This window comes from Centruroides vittatus, unplaced genomic scaffold, assembly GCF_030686945.1.
Source record: "Centruroides vittatus isolate TY-2023 unplaced genomic scaffold, ASM3068694v2 contig_854, whole genome shotgun sequence".
NCBI classification, from domain to species: domain Eukaryota; kingdom Metazoa; phylum Arthropoda; class Arachnida; order Scorpiones; family Buthidae; genus Centruroides; species Centruroides vittatus.
Window position 1 is genome coordinate 2,311,608 of NW_027122558.1, and position 22,142 is coordinate 2,333,749.

General features: G+C 30.4%; 1 protein-coding gene across 1 annotated transcript in view; it reads right to left on the bottom strand.

The window, feature by feature from the left end:
• Positions 1-22,142, bottom strand: part of LOC136982589 (SID1 transmembrane family member 1-like) — a 101,330-nt gene extending 79,188 nt beyond the window's left edge. The window contains exons 1-7 of the mRNA XM_067279122.1: positions 21,914-22,142; positions 17,591-17,712; positions 15,675-15,845; positions 13,064-13,220; positions 10,634-10,717; positions 7,887-7,977; positions 2,739-2,795 (exon numbers count right to left, since the gene is read on the bottom strand). Coding sequence (XP_067135223.1) covers positions 2,739-2,795; positions 7,887-7,977; positions 10,634-10,717; positions 13,064-13,220; positions 15,675-15,845; positions 17,591-17,712; positions 21,914-22,075 — 844 coding nt within the window. The 5' untranslated portion in view covers positions 22,076-22,142. The remainder of the gene's footprint in view (positions 1-2,738; positions 2,796-7,886; positions 7,978-10,633; positions 10,718-13,063; positions 13,221-15,674; positions 15,846-17,590; positions 17,713-21,913) is intronic.

Genomic DNA, 22,142 nt, shown 5'->3' on the forward strand with positions numbered 1-22,142 from the left:
TGCATTTAATTGTTTTATAGTATATAATAATTTACTAATAAACATTATAACAAAATGTTACAAATTATTATGACAAAGAATTAAATCACAAAAGAATAAACAATCTCCTTTTTTAAGTCAGAAAAACATACAAAACTCATCAATTTAAGTCTAAATACTAGAGCTACAATCATACAGAAAGTTAAAAAAAAGGAGAGAGAGTATGTTTAGAAATTGTGGTTATATAAGAATATGAAATACAGTAAAACCTGTCCATGACGACCATACATGGTTCCTTTCAAAAAGTAGTCTTTTAGACAGGTGGTCGTCCAAAACAGGTGGTGCTGTAATACCGTATTTCCGCACATATTTTTCACACTTTTCAGCCATTTCTACTAAGCAAAACTTGAGATGAGCAAAAATAAGCAAATTTTTTCAACGATAGACCTCTATTGGTATTTTATTTTTATTGGATAACTCGATTAACAAAAGTTGTGATTTTATAAGACAATTTAATACCAATATATTAGAGTATATGCATTTACTTGATTATAATGCACACTACCTTTTTCCGACTTAATTAATTTAACTTGGTTTTCTTTGTTCGCTCCTCAGTTACATGTATTACGTCATCAATATAGAAGTGGGTCGTATCTCTCCATCACTTTGGTTTTGGTTTTCGTTAGTTTAATAGTTTAATCTTATTTTAACTTTAAAAATACTGTATTTTAAAAAATATTTAATATTTTCTTAAGTTCAATAAGAAAAATTATTAATTAATAATAAAATAATTTTATTATTTCTTCCCATAATACAATTTCATTACACCAATGACAATGCAGAATCAAAAAAGAAAGGTTGCCTGTAAACCTGATTTTTGCATTAATGCATTTAGTTTATTGTTTTTTGAATATGCATTTTGCGTTACACGATTTTATAACGACAGCACTTTGCATTTCTTTTGTTTTTCGAACATTTTCAAACAAACTGAAGTGAATTTCCCCCGTAACTAGACTAATTCATTAACACCTGCACAAAATTTCAAGGGTGGGAAAAGTGCCCAAGGTGGGTTTGAACAACAGTTTAGACTAATTCATTATATTAAAAGGGGAAAACGTTTTTGAGACGGGTTCAAAAAATAGTTTAGACCAGATATATTCGCGGAAGTGGCTGCTTATTACAGTTATTGTATGTTGTCTCAAACCAAAAATCAATGCCCGTGGTCGCGTTACCCAGGTGGTCGTTTAATACGGGTAACTTATACAAAGACTATGTATAAAGTATTTTGTGCCAGAAATTTTTGCTCACTTTGACAGGTGCACGTCAAAAGTAGGTGGTCGTCTAAGCAGATTTTACTGTATATCATGAACATCCACTCCTAAATATACATTCCTAGATAGAAATATAATATAATAAATAATATTCCTAGATATATTACAGAAAAGAATGATTTTTACCAATATTTTTGTCAAACAAGCATTCCATTTATGTCTAAATATCTTTTCAAATAAAAAATATCCTCCTTTCAAATACTTATTAGAAAAGATTTCACTTCTCTCTTAATAAGCTACACTAAGTAAACACATACAACTTACATGTAGCATTTTATCTGAAATGTTTTAGGTGAATCTTGCTGCTCATAATTGATCAAAATTCGACAAATCAATTGATCTTGCGCTAGCAATAAAAAACTATTAATAATGCCATACTCAGTGAATTTTCCTTCCTGCTATTTAACCTTTGGTGTGAGGATCAAGCTGTATTTCAGTGAACGTTTTAACTGTTTTACATAATTTTGCAGAAGTGTAGTCTCTAATAAAAGGTCATCTCTGTGAAGAAAGAATGTTTTGTTCCTGGTATCGTGACAAAACTGAAAACCACTTAGTTTCTTCAAATTTTTAAAATTTTTTAACAATTATTATTATATGAATTTATACAACATTCTTTAAATTTCTAATTAAAAGAACACTTCCAATGAACTTTGGCTACCAACTCCTCACACTTCCAAAGGTTCAATCACTGGACGTTGGCGAGAGATGAAACAGGCTAGTTTCGATCAGTAAAGAAAAGTACACGACTTGACATTCCTAAGATTTCTGGAACAGACTTACAATGTAAATGTATGGCCAGCAAAAACTTCCAAATCATCAATGAAAGAAATGTCTACAATACAAGTAGTGAATGAGCATGGTTTTCAAAGCCATCACTTATTCACCTCCTTGTATCATGATAAATTGCAAATTTTGTTAATTCTATACTTCAAACGGTCATCAGTATATGTGTAATATTTTACGACAAAAATTTATATATATATATATATATATAAAAGTGTCATTTTGTTGTAGTTTTTTTGAATAGTTGAAATATTCTGTAAATTTGAATGTATACATTTGATTCTTTTACTTCCAAATACAATTTAATTTTAATGTGCAGAAGACAGCTCAAGTTGGATTAAAACTTACAACTTACTTACTGGAGCACATTACAACTTTAATAAATTCAGATATGATTATTAAATAAACAACATAAAATACTATTTGTATATTCAAAAGTTTCATATCTAACATTCTATGAAAATCAAGCAATTAATTTAATATATGATTTTAATATTTAAATTAGTTAAAACTAATATCAAAACTGGTTAAAATATATTTAAATATAGAAAACAGCAATACTTAATAATTAAATGTATTAAATCGTTTCCAAAACTTGATACATTTATTATTTTTATGTAATTTTTATTAAAATGAATCACTTACTTGTAACACTTGGAGAAATTTTAACTGTAATATTTTTACTTCTAACAGAACTCCCATCTATTGATTTCAAATTTTAAATAAAAAAAATTAAATATATATACATATAAAATTCTTAATTTGAATCTTATTAAAATTTTAATTAAAAGCATACTTCTACTAATTATTATAACTTTCATAATAAAAAATCAACTAGCAAATTCATTTATTCTTTTATATTCACACTTAAACAAGATATTTTATACTAGATATCTGTAATGAAAACAAAGTAGTTTAATTGAAGTAAAAATACAAAATTCAAACATTTTGTTTTTCAAATAATAATGAAGAAAATACTATATCAATTATAAAACTATATAATATAATACATCGGCATATTTTGCATAACATACAAACTACATATACTGAAAAAATTAGTAAATATTCTAAACTAATAAAATACAGTGTCTTTGAAGAATGAACAAAGTATTTATTTTGCTTTATTGTAGATTTTTGTAGTTACTTTATTGTTAGTATTTATATTGTAGTTTTCTCTTGCACAGACTTCACACCACATACATTACAAAATCTGGAAACATTTAGCCTTAACAATAACACATATATATCGTATTACTGAAAGTGGCTATACAAATAACATACTACCAACATATAAACAAAAAAATAACACTTTCTGTGGCTACGTTTTGACCTCATATGGCATAGAAATAAGTACGGGTAACCCCCCTATAACACGGGAGTTACGTTCCAAAAAATTGCCGTGTTATACGAAACAAAGAACTAGTGCGAAAAGGGGGGTTAGGTTCCAAAAATTAAAAAAACATGCTGTTATATCCTTCTTTAAATCCGATTTATTATTCACAAGTCAAAAGGCCCGATGCCTTATCACACTTGTTACGTTCCCAGTTTGTATCATAATAGGCAAATACAACTGTATATTTGGGCTTTCTGCCTTCCTAAATGTCAGATTAATTTTTACCTTTCATTAAACACATTATTCCTTTTTCACTACAGTCCATTTATTGCTTTGTAACAATTGCTGAACTGACTTAATCGACCCAATACCAAAAGACGAGATATCTCACCTAACAACATTTTTGTAAATGTGGTAATGGCAGATTCTTTGAGGTGATCCTACTTACTCATTCATTTGTTGCCAAATCATTTTTTACATTTATTCCTGCAAAATTCCATCCTTTTTTTTCTATTGCCCACAATGATTTCTCCCTTCAGGTTAACAATTCAATCAAAATAATGATTGATTATTTACTATATAGTAATCTTAACATCTGTTATTGGGATGCAATTTGAAAAAACTGTAGACCTTAATATTGAGAATGGTGTTACATAGATGACAGTCAAGACCAGATATGAAACACTTAGGGGCAGGAGACCCCAATTAACTACATACAAACTTCTGCTTTGGGACAGAAGTCACATTATTTCAATTCAAAATTTTCTCCTGAATTTTCTGGATACATGACCGGCATGACTTCACTGTTAATAGGACAAGCATGATGTACAGGGGCAAGACACTATTAAAGTGCATTGTGATGAAAAATTGAGGTCCGGCATTGCGACGATGTCACAATAAATAATTTCTCATGTTCATTATAAAGACAATACTCTTCAATTTTACAAAGTTCCTTTTAAAAATTTGGAAATCATTCATAAATCGAGATATTTTAAAATTTTTCTCAAATAGTTCATTGATACTATATGACATTACTAAGATTGAGGCTTGAGCTATATCAGTTTTCTGATTTGTTTCCCCCATCTTTAATATGGTATAATGAAAATAATTGCATTGCCTGTGGGATATCTTGTATATCCATGTATCCTAATGCAAGAAGCCACCATTTGTTTCAGATACTATAATATAATCTACAGAGTTAGTGCGGAGAAAATGTATATATAAAGTGAAGTTTGGCATATTACTCACCCTTGGCAACAGAGAGGACATGTGCATTTTAGAGTGACTTCAGACATTTAATGAAGCAGAACATTTCTGTACTAAACATATTTACTGATTGTTGTAAATAATTATAAAACATACTTTATACAGTGGTACCTTGACTTACAAGTGTTCCAACTTATGAATTTTTCAAGATACAAGCCATCTCTCGGCCAATTTTTTACTTTCATTTGAGAGCTAAATTCCTTATGAACCAGCTTCAGATACCCCACTGCTAGTTGGCTTAGCAAATGCCACAGCAAACCATAGATTAAGAAAATGATGATGAAAAACTGCTGTAATTTCATCATTTTCGTTGCTCTTCCAATGTCTGACAGGCTAGCATATAGAAAAATACATGACTTAGTGACATAGGCATTAGTTCACTTCCATGTTGTGTGTGGTGCCACTGTCTCTCATTTCTCAAATTTTTCATCTTTTCTTTCTTTATCTATGCAGCAAACATCGCAACATCTGCAAAACCAGTTTATTGCAGTATGTTCTATTGTGCTTTTATACAATATTCGTTTTTATAAGTACAGTTTTCTTATTTAAAAACATGTAATAAAAAAATTTGGGGGTTCAGAATGGATTAACGGCATTTCAATTCATTACAATGGGGAAAATTGATTTGATATACGAGTAATTTCAGTTATGAGTTCCATCACAGAATGGTCAGAACTCATAAGTCAAGGCACCACTGTATTTTACTATGTTTGTATCAATCTAGTACTTGTAAAAATAAACAGATATAATGATCCTTACATAATTAATTATTTTATTGAGTTGGTTGTAATATTTCTTATAAATTGACATTGTCTAATGTAAAAAGTTAGTATTTTTTCAAATATTGACATTATTTAGTGCATAAACTCTTATACACATTAAAAGGTACGAGTTCCTACTCAAATTTTTGTTTTAAATTCCATGACTTTCCATGACCAACTTTGTACAAATTCCCTCACCCTCACATCCCTTACAGTATGGCACATTGACAAAATAAAACAGCATTTGACTTACTATGCACATATGCCATTGCTTCTCTAACTTTTTATTATAGTATTTACCTGATTGCAAGCCAACCTTTCTTTAATTTTTTGTGGTTCAAAAAAAATGTCCCTCTGCTTAGAATCGGTGTCATTAATTCAGTCAATAAAGTAGGTGACGCCATTTACAGACACAGTTGAAAGTTTGGAAAAATATCACCAGAAGCTGCCATAGATAAGTTTCCACAAACTTCTGCAATCATGAAAAAGCATTTCTAGAGAAGTCATCACTGATGCGTTTAAAAAGTGTTTGATCTAGAATGTGCTTGATGGCACAGATGATGATGTTCTGTACAAACACAGTGACAAAGAATCAAGTGACAATGAACCTGAGTCACCTTGTGACGGCAACTGAATTAAATGGTGTAAAATTTATTCCTTATGTTTGATTACTAAATTTCCATTTATTATTTATTTTCATTTTTAATATCATGGGGTTGGCTTACAATCACTGTCAGCTTATAATCAAACAAATAGAGTAGTTATTTTTCCTAATTAACAGTTATATGTTTTTTATAATTGCTGAATTATTAAAACTGAAAATAAAATGTTTTATTAAATTAAAGTAGTTTATTCTGTTATTAATCTACAAACATAAATCTACGTGGTTACAAAACAAAAAAAAGCCATTATTTATTTATTATTCATTAACAAATCCTGTATAATCCACATATGAAAATATATATTAAATTTATCCCTTAATAAATTTCTTGAACTTTATAAAATATTAACAAATTGGAAAAAAATCAGATATTGTTTTGTTATGCAATCAAAATGATAAAAAATAATTTTAATTTAAATGGTATTGATCATCTTTCGTACATTTTTATCATTCTTTTTATCAGTTCATTAACACTTGCTCTCAAATTAAGTGTGTAAAAGGTAATTGTGAGGAATTTAGATAGTTAAAATATTTCAAAAGAATTTTATCAATGTTAGATTATTAAGTGTATTACAGATTTCACTCTCTCAAATTTTTAATATTGCAAAATTAACTTGTTTTTGTTCTATTTTGGTAACATTCAAATATTATTGAAATACAACAAAAATAACTTAATGGACTGACAGACCTGTAAAGAATCTCGAAAACATTTGTAAAATTCCTTAAATTAGTGCTGAAAAACAAAAGGTTGGTGTAGGATTTTGTTTAACCAATACTGTAAATGTCTGAGTTTCATCTACCATCTGCTTTCAAATGTAATTTTGTCTACAAGAAACAACACAACAGAGAAAGCATTTTGTGTTCTGATAGTTCAGAAAGTTGGATGCAACATGATTTCCAATGATTTTCTGAGTTTTGCAGACAATTTTAAAGTGATCCACCATGTAAGGAAAACAATTCTTGTTGCACAGACAACTGATTTCAATTTTGCAAACTGCAGAATCACAAAACACTTTCTCTCTTTCAAGATTGCCATTTTTGTTTATGGCACTTCCTAGAGCCAATGAAAAAAAAAAAAGAGAGACATTTCTATGCAGATGAAAGATCAAAATCAAACAGTGATTTTATTGACTGGTGTACAAATGTATTTTTCAGGAAATAATTAATGTAATTACAGTAATTTAAAATAATATCATATATTTTGGAAAATCCTGCATTAAGAATTGAATAATTATTACACTTTTATCAAATGAGAAGTCAGATTGTCATGTATATAAAATTCAGTTATATATTAACCCGAGTTATGTTAAGATATTCTCTCTTTCTCACCAGATAAGGGGTTTAAATCATACTTCAGACAAAGATAGTCATTTTTGTCAGTTTCAACACTTTAGCTGTTAAAGTTTGTGACATTATACTTAAATAATTAAAACATTAATAAATATTTTATCACAGCTGTTTTATATAAAACATTTTTATATATGAATAATACATTTTTAAACAAAGATGAACAAAGCAAAAACCTAACAAACCTGCGAGAAAATTATACACAAAATTCGAACGTTTTTGCCGGTGTTAAATGGGCATCGGCAGACAACAAACTCACTTTGTGTATAATTTTCTTGCTGGTTTGTTAGGTTTTTGCAGTGTTTATTTTTGTCTAATATTTACCAGTTGTAAAATAGCAGTTGTTAACCTATACATTTTTAATCTATTTTTTCATATATACCATAATAAAATTGCATCATACATCAATAATAATTAAAAAATACCTGGATGATTTAAAGCCACTCCTAAACAATCAGCATTGGTTGGTTTCAACAGAAGTACAACATAAAATCTTCCTTCTTGAAATTCTTTACGCTTAAAAATGTAATTAATTATAAAATTAATTTAAGTATTGTTTCTATGTTAAAATTAACAGTTAATAATAACAAAATTAATTTAATTTAAAAATACAAATGAAAACATTACAAAAGCATGTTTTAAGCTTTTTGTTCATTTCAAATTTAAATATTTCACTTGTTATACATTTAGAGACCATTCAAGTATTAAGTCAGCAGTTTATGCAGAGGGGAGATTTGTTTATATCTGACAATTCCTGAGAATAAAGAAAGAGCGTCTTTGATGATGTATAATTGTACCATTGTTTATTTTTCTCCTCAGTCATTGCAGAATTATTTTTTTTAATTTGTAAACATTATTTAAATGCAATGCTAATGCATTCAAGTATTGTAGTAATGCTAATGAATTACTAGAATACTTAAATGGTTAACTTGAATAGTTTCTTAACAGTTTATTTTATTTATTTATTTATTAACAATTTTAAAAACTGTTTGAACATTATTATTATTTTGTCATATTCAATTACATACAAGTAAACCACTAAAATTCATAAAAATTTCCAATAGCCTTGTCTATGCGAACATATTAGCATCATTTTTATTTTATTCTTCAATACCCAAACACATATATAATGAATAGTAAATTAAAATGAACTATGAAATAGTAAATTACGTTTAGAAAAAAAATCTATTTGTTAGAAATCAGCTATAGCAAAAATAAACAGAGAACAATAGGAAACCACTGCATATATTTTATCTTATTATTCCAAAACAAGCAACCATTAATAATAAGAGAAAGAATTGATTACTAATCACAAAATGTCAGGCTTGAGATTGACGAAAAGAAAATAAAAGCAAAGTTTCTTTGCAATACAAACATTAATAATCCATTTTCGATATTGTAAACTTAGAATGTGAAAACATTGCCATAACATAACCACCACAAAAACTAGATAAATTATAAAACACCATCAAAATACAGTTTAAAAAAAAACAAAACATAATATTTACCAAAAAAAACAAATAGTTTCATCAGCTTTCAGCTATCATCATCAGGTTATGCCACAGTGTTCAAAAGTAGAATGTAACATCAAACAGTGATCTTTAAATGATGATGATGAACTGTCTGATTGGGCATTGCTACAGTGATGTAGAAAAATTAAAATGGGAACTCAAAGATCCCCAGGCCTGATGTAAAGTGTTTATGTTTAAAAATAATAACTATATATATCTTCAAATATCAGAAATATATAAAGCTTTAAGAAAAATGTAATTAATTTTAAAGATACAAACACCCTACATCAGGCTAGAGATCTTTATTTGAGGTTCTGTTTTAATTTTTCTACATCATTACAGCAACAACTAACCAGACAGCCCTTTCCCATCATTTTATAATTGATGTTTGATGTTATGTCCTACGTTTGAACACTAAAGCACAACCTGATGACAATAGCCAAAAGCTGTTGAAAACATTACCTTTTGGTAAACATTACATTTTTTTTTTTTATTGGATTTTGGTTTAATTTGGCAATATTCATGAAAACATTGCTAAATATAGATACGTGAGGCCCGAGCAAGACTCAAGCTCACCTGTTAAAAATTTAATAAAAGTGTCAAATCAAGGGATCAAGCTTTGATTCTGATGTTTGTAAAAACTAGAACAACAACCTAAATAAAAATGGAAAAGAATAAAATTATTCATCAAGAGGAAAAAAAAGTTTTAAATAACCTTAAGAAAAACATTCATTATTTGGATATTTGTCACAATACAGTTAAAGTGAAGTAAAAGGGATACAGAAAAATTTTCAAATTAACAAAACTTCAAATTACAGAAATTACTAATATTTTAAAATGAACATAAAAAAAAAAGCAGTATGAAAATCATAGAACATGCACAGATAATTAGACAATACACACCTCCCAGTAATGCCAATATTGTAATGATAAATTGGAAATTATCTCCATTTCACCAACAAAAGAATCCAAGATATAAAAATTACACGTTAGACAAAATACAAAAAGAAAGTACATAGGCAACACATTTTGGACAGTAGACTCATCTCAAAAAAACATCAAATGGATATAATCAAACATACATAAACTACAATTCTTACAGATTAAGCAGTAAACAAAGATACTGAAATTAAGTGGGAGAAGACTCGAAAACTTATGCTTGTGAAAAAAATGCCGACGCTACAAGTGATGAAAAAGCTGCACGTTGCTATTGCCCAAATGAAGAAAGTAAATCAAAAGCAGGTAGGAACAGCAATAGACCTATGGATTTGCCTGTTAAAAAAGGAAACTAAACACATCTTTTTATAAATCTATAATTCTTTAAAAACTCCTACTTATCAGAATGTTACAACACATATTCCAATTCCATGTTGCATTCAAATATAAATGGAAACTAATATTATTTCAAACTAGTTCCGAATAGGAAGTAAAAAGCTTCAAAAATGTTCAAAGTATAATTCCTAATTCCTTTAAAGTTAGTTTGATATATTAATAAATTTGAAAAACAAATTAAGGAGACAAAAATTAAAATTTGTCATTTTTTGTTACCAGCCTGCATGCTACAAAATTTCAATCTAAAAAATGGCTCATCAATACCAAAACACTGAAAATTCTTAATTTCATTTCATATTTGATTAAGATCATTAAAATACTACACTTACCTGCACAGTTATACCCGCTTGTCTTGACATCGTTTGGTACAATCCACGAAATTCTATATTTCTGTCTAAATCAAATATTGGACACTAAGGAAAAAAGTAAACATTCTTTCAATTGAAAGTATATTTTATTTCTAGAAAATTTATCTTAAAATGTAAAAATTATTTCTACCAAAATTTTACTGTACATAAAGTAATTTTATGTGAATAACCCGTGGTGGCATAAGTTATAACCTGCAAAAGCATATATCCGACAGAAAACTGCAAGAACGAGAATAAACCTTCATCTAACCTATTCTATCATAAACCCATGCCTTTGGTATGGCAATCAAAAGCAAGATAATTACTGATATGCAGTTTAGAAGTTGCCATCTCAAGCATTAAAATATTGCTTTTTCTGCTTCAATTCTGTTAACAAATTATTGTAGATATACTTTAACAACAAAGTCCAAATATTTTATAATCATCATATTAATTTCAAGATTATTTGGACTACAGTTTTGCTAACTACTAAGAATTAATATAAAATAATTTTTGTAAAGACAGGCAGTTAGATCACTATCTCGTTCTGACATTAACTAATAATTACAATAATTTAATAATTAAGTTTAATAATTTTATTTAATTTTTATTAAAAACTTCTTAAATTTAATTCAAAAATAATAATTAATAAAATTGAAACTAAAGACAACATTGCTTTCTTGCCACACTCCATAATTCAATTTTTAGTGTTTATGAACTATTTCAATTATGTAAACTAAGTGTAAAAATAAATAAGATTTACCATTTTTATTTTATGACTAATTTCCAGGATATTACACAGAATCTTAACCAGCATATGAATTTTATTAGTTCTAACATTTTCAGCTGTTGTCTGTGTCATTTTCTGAGATCAGAAAATGGCATTCTACAAATTGTGAAGGACTCTATTGACCTAAACATCTTCAAAAGTCTATGAAATCCCAATCATGTTAGATGATGAAAGTGCAACAGCTACTACAGAAGTACACAGTGCACAATTCCCCAAAAGAGTAAAAAACATGAGTATGATGTTAAAAACACAAAATACAACACAGTGTTTTCGGTGCTATCCTCAGTATCAGCAAATGTCCACAATTAAGAATGCTAAACTCCTTTCTACTGTTGGAAATCCAAGGAAAGAAAGAATAATTGAGAAAATAACCATCTACTAGCATGCCAGAAATTATCAATCTATAAATTATAAGGATGCAAACTGTTTGCTGATGACAAGGAAGTATCTAGCAAGATGTAGTTTATGCCAAAACCAAAAGCAGATTTATTATGTATACATAAGGGTATATGGTACAGGAAGGAGTTATGTTAGACAAGCATGTATGTGTATTGTATAATCATTGATATTTATGCATTAGATATATATTTGTATTATTTAAGTATTTTATATAATCATTTTATTTATTTACTAAGAGTTTTACCCCATTGGCCACCATAGACAGCCCAGTCCCTGATCACTTCACTTGCCCACTCCCACAACAGCTTCACTCTCTCATTCCCAAAATAGACTGCAGTGATACCTCGTTTTTGTTGACTTTGGTTATCATCAGTTTTGGTTTTTGTCGATTTTTGTCTCACGAAAAATTTTTTCGGTTTTCGTCGGCGTGCCCGCGTTACCTCATTGCTAATTTTGCAAAACCATGCATTTTCTTGCTCAGCGTGGCATTGTTTCTCGTTGTGTAAGCATAATCCCGTGAATCTAGTCAAACAATGGGCATATTCAAAATCTGAGTGTGAAGCCAGCACCTTTCAGTAGTACAACTGTTCAAAATCTCATGACGTTACATCTAGCATAACTGAACTTTGTAGCATGCTCATAACAGTTTTTAATTTAAATAATATGTGTTCCACTTACATTAGAACATTGTATTCTATTTTTAAATCTTTGTTTGCCTCATGATGATGAACATAAGTTTGTTGAAAGCACTAGTGAAAATAAAAAACTATTAATGATGCACTCAGTGTGTTTTTACTTCCTCTTATCTGATATTTGGCATGAAGTTCATGCTATATTGTGAAATGTATGGCAACCCAACTCTAAATATACAAATCACTGCCAACTACAAATTAAAAAAAAGTTCTTTTCCAAAACACGTATCAGGCTTTTCTACATATTTTAAGATTTTCATAACACACATACTGTGCATACATATATATATATATATATATATATATATTTGTTGGGTTTTTTTTAACATAAATCTGGATTTTAAATATTACTATTAATATATATAATATTAATAGTAATATTAAGATTATATATGATATGATATATGATCAATTAATATCATCTTCAAATAATTGTAATTATCATATTAACTCAATTTATTACAGTGAAAAAAGTATATATATATATAAGCAAGCTGCATAAAATTTAGGTAAAATTAAAAAAATGCTTACTTTAATATCCTGTACTGAAACCACCATACACTGATCATCATCAGATGTGACATGAACAAGAACAACATCAACATTAGAAGGAAACTGATATTCGAAGTATTGAGGCTGAGAAGGAGTGATTTCCACATGAACTGGATTTGATTCATTAGGGCTGTTACTAAAATATTAGAATATTTAAATTTTTTTAATATAACATTACTTAACAAGCTTAAATGTAAAGTGTATTACTAATAAATTTTCTAATGGAAACAAAGATATATTATGCAAAAGCACAACATAACATTATATTTATTAGTAAACAGTAAGAATTATCTTATCAGACAACTGTTTACCATTAATAATTTTTAAAAAAATGTATCAGTAACCAGTAATTTGATATGTTTTACTAATAATTTGAGTAAAAAATAGTCACATATTAAGTTTTTAATGCCACATATTTATTTGTTTGCATATATATATATATATATATACACATACATATATATACATACACAAATAAAAGTCATACTATATGCTTGAAACACAAACTACTGGTGACATGGATCTGCAATTCAAGAAAACATATCAGAAAAACAGATTTTTCACCTGAACACGTTACACGAAATCATTGTGTTTCGGAACATACTGCTACTTATGTTTTGAATGTTGATATATTTAAAAATCAAAAAACTATAAGTTTTATTTGGTCTTTTATTATTTTACTGTCAGGAATTTTATAAATTTTGTAGTAATTTTATATTTTGTTTTAGAAATTGTTGTTCGTAAACCTGCTGTTGAGGGACATACAGGTCCGAAACACAATGATGTCGTGTAACGTGTGTTCAGGTGAAAAATCTGTTTTTTCTGATATGTTTTCTTGAATTGCAGAACCGTATCACCAGCATAATAAGTCCTAGTAATAAAATAAGTCCTTGTGGACAAATTATGTACTAAACATAAGATAAGGACAGAAAGGCATATAATTGTCACACTTGTGATTGTTTTGTTTCCAATGAGTCGAAAACAAAACAATTATTAGTGTGTGAATCTACACATTTGGAGTCAAAATTTTAAAATTACTGTTAATTTAGCAGTAAACCAGTATTGTTTTTAAAATTGATCCTTTACTGCTAATAAAAAAGTTGATAAATTTGCAACTCGAGGTAACAGTTTAAAATGTAATATTTTTAATAGCTTCTTCAGATATTTTCAATCTTATAAGTGATACCTTGTACTTCAAATGATCCATAGTTTGAATTCTAAATTAAACAGAAATTTGACATGGAGTTTGAACAATTCTTGTGCAGTGAAAAATGCACTTTTTGTATAAGCCATCTATTGTATGCCCAAGTTGTGTCTTGCTTTTGCTGTGAAAGCAGGCAACTCCCAAAAACTGGAACAGTTCAAAAACACACACAGAAATATTTAAAGTTTTTGAAAAGATTTTCTAATCTGGGGAGAGCCACCGAAATAGCCAAAAACATTTATCATCTTCTGCTTATCTAATGTCTATTAAAAATCTGGAAGTGGTACGTAAAAACATCTGTATGTGCTGTGAAAGCATTTCTTGCATTTCACTCATGGTTTCAGTGCTTTTTGCCTATTTTTCGTGTGTTTGGTAAAATATATATATATATATATATTACCAAATGTGAAAAGCTCTGTAAAGGTAGTGACAATACACTCATGTTAACAATATCATCAAGCAGAAGTAGGATATCCTTAAATGGAAGGTCCATCCACCATAAATTCCAGATCTCTTGCATTGCAATCTTCATACCTTTGCCCCTATAAAAATGTCTCCGAAAGGACGACTATTAAGTCGACTGTGACATCAAAAGGACCGTATCAGACTTGTTATGCAACAGCCCCAACCGACTTCTATCAGACAGATATCGTTAACCATATTTGCCAATCGGACATTTGCCTTAACACCAGCAATGATTTCTTCTAAATGAAATGAACATACTAGACCTCACAACCCTCAAATGGAAACTCTTTGATCATCCATTATACATAAAATCAAACTTATTATTTAAATACATCAACATCCCAAAGCCTAATATATTGATACTAATCCAAACTCTCGCTGTAATCAGTGGAGGAGTACATAGGCCACAGGCATAGGAGTCACCCCAGCTAACATCATGAGTAACCACGAATGGTTACATCTAAATTTAAATACATCTGGAAGCAAAGACTTGCTCGGGGTCTGGATGGCGTAACTGGCAAGTGCACCACACAATAAACAGAGGTTGTGGGTTCAAGTCACACTCTGGGATGGTTCTTTTCTTCCAGAATGATCTAAATTATTTAATAAAATATTATAATTATTAATTTAGATAAGAGATAGCACCTAACATCTACCTCGAGTACCAAATTACTTATTTCTAATTATAGCATAATAATAGCCCAATTAATTACAACAAGAGCTTGGATTATTATTATTTAAACATATTCAAAAATTTCATACAACAAAAACACGATAATATAAAGATCAAATACTAGTTATTTTATTTTCATTAAATTCCACTATGTCTACAATGTTACTAAAATCATTTAGATAAACTATTATGGACTGTACACCATTTTATATTCTAGATGGGTAAAGAAGAAATAAAAGTATTCTTACCTCATTACAAAGTTTTTGATAATTTTAACACACAATGAAAAAGTTACTGAATCGTTTGAAGCAGACGAAACATCAATATATACATTTTGCTTTCCAAAAGGAATTTGTCTGTCCGAATTCAAATAATTTTGTAAGGGACATAAGGTGTGGCCGACTGTCCTATATTCATAGCTAAAAAGACAAAAGTATGCATATAATGATTCTAATTTATCTACATATAGACATTTTAAAGTATTCTTTTTCCTTTATTATATGACTTTTACATGCAGTTTTTGTTCCATATTTAAACTGATTATTATTAAAATCAATTTTAAAGATGAGCAGATACATCATCAAAATACAATTTAAAAATGAAAACAAATCACATTTACTTCTAGCAATCAAAATACTTAATTAAATATCTTAACTACACAAGACTTATATATTTTTAATTAAATTTAGAAGGATTCAACAAGTAAACAAACTGATAGAACCAGTTTTTATCCTTAGAAAAAAATTTCAAATTTCTCAATTATACATCTGCATTTTAGTAGTATGCTAAACTTTGCTCAAGTCGTTATCAATTTTAATGACAATATAAATAATAATTACAGTAGTTTATGTGAATAACCTACATTATAACAAAAAATTACGTCCGACCCCAGTTCGCGATATACTTCCGTGTGGATTGCTGTTTGCTCGAACTTGATGTTACTGTCGAGGAAATATGCCTCGGAAGCATCTATATATACTGGCAGGGTTATGTGACCCTCTCCACTAAAAAATTGTGTTTCTCTCTATTTCAAACCTGATCCAAAAACAAGTGCAGATTGTGCACTGAAGGTTATCTATTAATTTTAAACTGTAAATACAAGCTCATTAACAGTTTTTCCTTTATAAACTTGTCTGTCTTTAAAAACGTATGAGAAATCCTTTACATGCCACATGTGTTCATTTGTTGTTGTAATTTTTTCAGAAACCACCAGAGAAATTATAACAAAAACCTCACATTATATATAAAAAAACAATAGAACGAACCCAACTTTTCATTAAAGCCAGTTGATATGCTGAATTATCAAGCTATAACTAGGCTAAGTTACCTTGTATCTAATTATTAACTTAGTCTAATTATAGCTCGATAATTCAGCAGACCACCTGGTTTTAACCTCACATTTAGTTATCTAACTCGCAGTGTTGACGGGAAGGGTGGTATCTCGGCAAACTGTTTACAGACAGCTGCATGCAGGCCAGCTATATGCAAGACAACTGGCAGTTTGTATCCTACTTATGCCCTCACACAGACATGCCTGGTTAAGCCGGACTCGGGATCACCTCAACTGGTCTCTGGCGCTGTGCTCTTCACAGACAAGTCTCCGTTTGGCCCGAGATCGTTATATTTTTGGACTTAAAACATCTTGAAACGTCAAGAAATGCAAAAAAATTCAGGGGTAATTTCTGTATGTATGGATGTTAGTGTGCATGTACGTGTGTGTGCATGCAAGGCATGATTTTGTTTACCCTGTTTGAAGCTTAATGACTCCTGTGCTTTTTGTTGAAAATTTTTGAAATTTTGCAGGGAGGTATTATTAGGGGAATTGATGCTATTAAATTTTGGTGATTAAAGTTTGAGGGAGTGGGGAGATAAATGGAGATCGTGTGTATCTCCAGTAGGGTCAGACTTAATGATAACTGTACTCATTATTAGCATTTACAGTTGTTTTTATTATAAAATCATCTTGACCCTCATAATTAAGCTTTTTCCCATTTTATAACAGTTAAAAATATAATAAGTTTTTTTAATAAAATATCATAACAGATGGTGCCACCAAATGTTACCAGGAAACTGGAGCAATTCATTGCTGGATTTTTTCTTATCATTTTAAATAATTAAATATTTAAAAATTGAATAATTAAAATGGTGTAATAAAGTTACTTACACATTTTCCAAAACAAGTGGAACTTGCCATGAAATTACTGCCTGTTGCTGTCTAACAACAAATAAAATGGGAATTCCTCTCGTTGCATTAATGCTGTGCACCTTTACCCTGATAGCCGAATTCTGTAAAAATAGAAGGAAAATGTTTCTTTGAATGTATATTTAGAAAACAAAAATTGGTTGAAATGCCGTTATAAGCAAAAAGAAGTTATTGAAATTTGTTCAATCCTATATACTTTTGAATAGTTTGTTAAAAGATACTTCTCCCTAATTTAAAACATTCAAATTTAATACAAATTTGATTTCTATATGTTGACAACAATAAACAACACAACAGAGGCAATTCAATTTTAAACATCTTGTAAAAAAATACAAATAGTAAAGACTAATACAAAAAAATATTGATGTCTCCCTTGTCGTCCTTTTCATCATCTAAGGAAAAATTAACCACATCGGCGGAGTCAAATTTTCTTTATAGGCTACTTTCCCGCCTATGGCTATGCAAATCGAGTAGAAGTTCCGTGACTTCGGATATTTTCCATAAAATTTCATATTATAAATAAATTTCTAAAAAGATACATTCAAAAGTATATTTTATCCTGGATTTTTCTTTTAAAAAATTTATTTATAAGAGATGATTCAAATTTAAACATTTCAAATTGAAACTGCTTCTAATAATTAATAATAAAAATCTGAAAATATTTATCCTAAAAAATATTTTGATTGTTCTTATATATTAACATATCACATGCAATAAACATTACAAGACAACCATTGTAATTTAAGCAAATAACCAATATACAGGTATACCTCGAGTTACGTTGTTCCCGATTATAAGTCATTTGTCAAAAAAGTACATGGAAAAATAAAAATCAAGTTTAACTCATTTTGTTCGACTTTACATCCGTCTGCCACAAATATTGAAGTCGTAATACAACTAGAGAAGCATTAAAAGCATATAAAATCATATTAAAATATGTACATTTACAGTAAATGTTAATATAATCATCATAAATTCTAGAGAACGAAACACAAAAACATCTGTGTTTCTGTATTGTTGTCTTATTTAGCGGTCTTGATGTGCTCGTTATTGGCGTTTTCCACCGTAGTTTCGACTTACGTCGTAACTACACAGTCGAACTTACTGTTCGACTGTGTAGTTACGTAAATTCGACTTACGTCACCTCTCCTGGAACCAATTACCGACGTAAGGCGAGGTATACCTGTATTAGCTATGTTTGAAAGTCAATTTAAAAGCGAGAGCAGATTATGAGATGGTATGAGTTATGTACTGATTTTAACTTGCAATAATGAACTCAACAAATGGGTTTTCGTTTACCTAAAATAACTTTATTCAATGGGATAGGGCAATGCAACAGATAAGCAATCTGCAAGGGGTGATGTCTCCCAGGAGGACTTTTTGCAGGAGGATCTCATAAAACATCTGCTTTATGGGAAACTGATCCCTATTTAGGGTTATGAACATGAAGAAAACCCAGAAAAATTCACTCTGCCAACCCTATGGCAAAGCACAAAACTACAAACCTTACAACCAATTTTCAGTGTTTGGTGATTTTCTCCACTCAGCCAAAGGTGGGCCCTAAACCATTGTAATATATAAAGTTTGAATGACAAACTGTCAAATAAAACAACAGAAGTCTTGAGGCATCTACCAGTGCACCCAGACCATGCTTTTGCAAAAATACAGCAATCCATGCAGTCTAGCACTCCAATAAATATCTACTGTATTTCAAATTCAAAGATAGTAAGTCAATTCTTTCTTTGCTTTTAACAAGTGATTATGGACTCCAGATGCAGAATAAAATGTATTGTTGTCTCTCTTCTATATTAAGTCACTGATTCAAAAGAAGAGTAAAAAATTTTAGACAGGCCACTAATCGGAATAACTTCCTTAAAATTGCATCATGTTCATATTCAACAAACACATCGAAACAAATTAACAATTTAGAAATAGAGCATGAATGTAGACTTTAAGGTAATGAAGTTCAATTTATTTGTTGAATATAATCTAAGAGAGTTTATTATACTTGAAAGTAATTTAAAAAAGAGAAGGTTAGTTTTAATTAATAGTAAATTAACTGAAAAAAATTTATTAGTGAAAATTTCAGGTTCATTACAAAGGTGCCTGGACACTTACATGCTTTACAAACTTAAAAATAGGAATATCGACGTCAGACAAATAGAAACATAAAAACTACTAGACACATACGAACAATACACATTTTATCCTGGAAAATGAAATTTCCACACGCACAAATATTAAGGAGGAATTTATTCATATAAAATTTTTGAAAAAAATACTGAATTTGAGGTTCCAGCAATCAAAAGATGTTTTATGGGAAACAAAAAGAATGCAATTCACAGTTTTCTTATGAAAATGGTATTAAAATATTATACTGTATAAGAAAGAATATTAGAGTTATCTGAGAAAGAACTATTATATTCCATCACAATAAATTCACATCCCGACACTGCTTAACTTGGTCGAAAAAGTTAATAAATTAATTTTTCCAACCGAGACTTTCCGATCTCTATTTGTCCGTCTTTAGTGTTAATTTTCAAAAATAAAACTACTCAGGCTCCACACGACTAAAAGGGGTTGTAAATAATTTTATTTTTGAACTATTAAACAGAATTGTTTAACGATGACTCTCATCAGCTTTCATTAGAAAGGTTCTAAATTCTTCCACGAACATTTCTAGAACATTTTGAATTCTTGCAACGACTTCCTATCGAAACTATAGTTCTATCTGCAAATTTCAAATTGGCATTCCATTTGAATCATTATGGTTCATACTTGAAGTTTAAATACACATTCTTCCCACTTCTTTTATAAATAAAACAAATATCGGGAGCGAAAGAAAGAAGAAAGACATTGATAGAGGATATTCAAAAAGTTCTTTTTGAACAAAGAGACATCGTTAACAATTCATCGTATTCCAGCAACAACAAAATTATACCAGATTTTGGTTGGGACAATTCGAGTAAAATTATTTTACCACCCGATGGATACCATCCAAATTCTAAATTTTCACAGCCAATAGAAAATCTTTGGAATTTCTAGTTTGACCAACCGCCATGGCAACAATGGAAATGACAAGCGAAACACGAGATGCCAAAATGGACTCCGAGACCTCCGGCAGAGGGACACCCATTCCAACAGAAGTAGGAAGACTGAGAGAAGGATAAGTCTTCTGCAAGGGAGTAAGGCAAGACCATTAGAAAACATCAGTAAGATGCAAACTCCAAACAAGGGATTTACCCCCTCCAGAAATAATCTCTTTCTTACATACACACATTATCCGATAGAACCATCAATTACCAGTAACGTTTTCCAATCATAGAAAAAACTTTTACGAAAGTTTTCACAGAGAAAAATTTCATTCAACATACACCGGTACCCCAACAGAGTGTTACAGTGTTTCAACATTTAACTGGTGACGCCAACAGTCCAAGCCAAAAATTTCTGTTACCAAAAGGAGGAGTTAATCACATTTGCCGGCCGAGAAAGAAAAAAGAGAGGGTAAGACACAAGATAAGATTGCAGATGTGAATGACACCGTTGGGAACTTAACAGAAACGTACGGCACGTCCGTAGGAGCAAAAAAGTCAAAGGAACCGTACCTCTAAATGCAACCTTCGACCAGATATCACCCCCAAATCGGCCCAAAACAAACTTCTGGATGCCATATAGTCGTGCTGCATGCTCCACTAAGCCCATAGAGTGTTCAACGCACAGCACAACACGGCTATTTGACATTCTAACAATATTTGTCGGTAAAGATTAAAGAAACGCCCGACGGGCGATTCTCTGCCGGATAATCGCCTCCAAATGCGGAACCTAATGCCCACAGTTCACGCTCGCCCGCGAGTTGTTACAAGTACGGCGATCGGTGCCTATCACATATATTAAAAAATGCATTAACCCATACCGACCGAAGACAGTTTTTACTTTCGACCGGTACTACCACCTCTTCTCCGTGCTCCGCGTCGTTCGCTTCGATCCAAGCTTCGCACGCAGTCGCGTGCGTCGCTGCCAGCTATCGCTCGCACCTCGGTGACCATGCGGGATCGAGCCCCCGCTTCCTCTAAAACTACATATCGTAAAGTACTCCACCAACGGTCGGGTGGGCTACTCGAAGCCGGCATAGATACGCAACTAAATGGTTAAACGCCATGATCTTAGCGGGACGTGAGTCGCGTTAAGGTCCCAACAGAGACATCACATTTTCAATCGTACCCCAACGGGTACGGTCAGTAACTCATTCGGAAGTGTTATTGTACCGAGAGGGGGCGTACTCACCTGATTGTGGCCGAACTCGTATCGATACCAATAGGTGATCTGTCGATCGCTTCGGACCGCATTGTCGTACTCCTTCGAGAAATTGGCCCGGATTTCCACCACGTTCGACGAACGACACCTGCTTCCTAGAAAGGAAACGACGATTAAACACTCAAATAACATCTCGCCTTCACTTTCAGTCCTCTCAGCTGACCGTCGATTGAGTGTTGCCAAATAGGCAACGTCACCG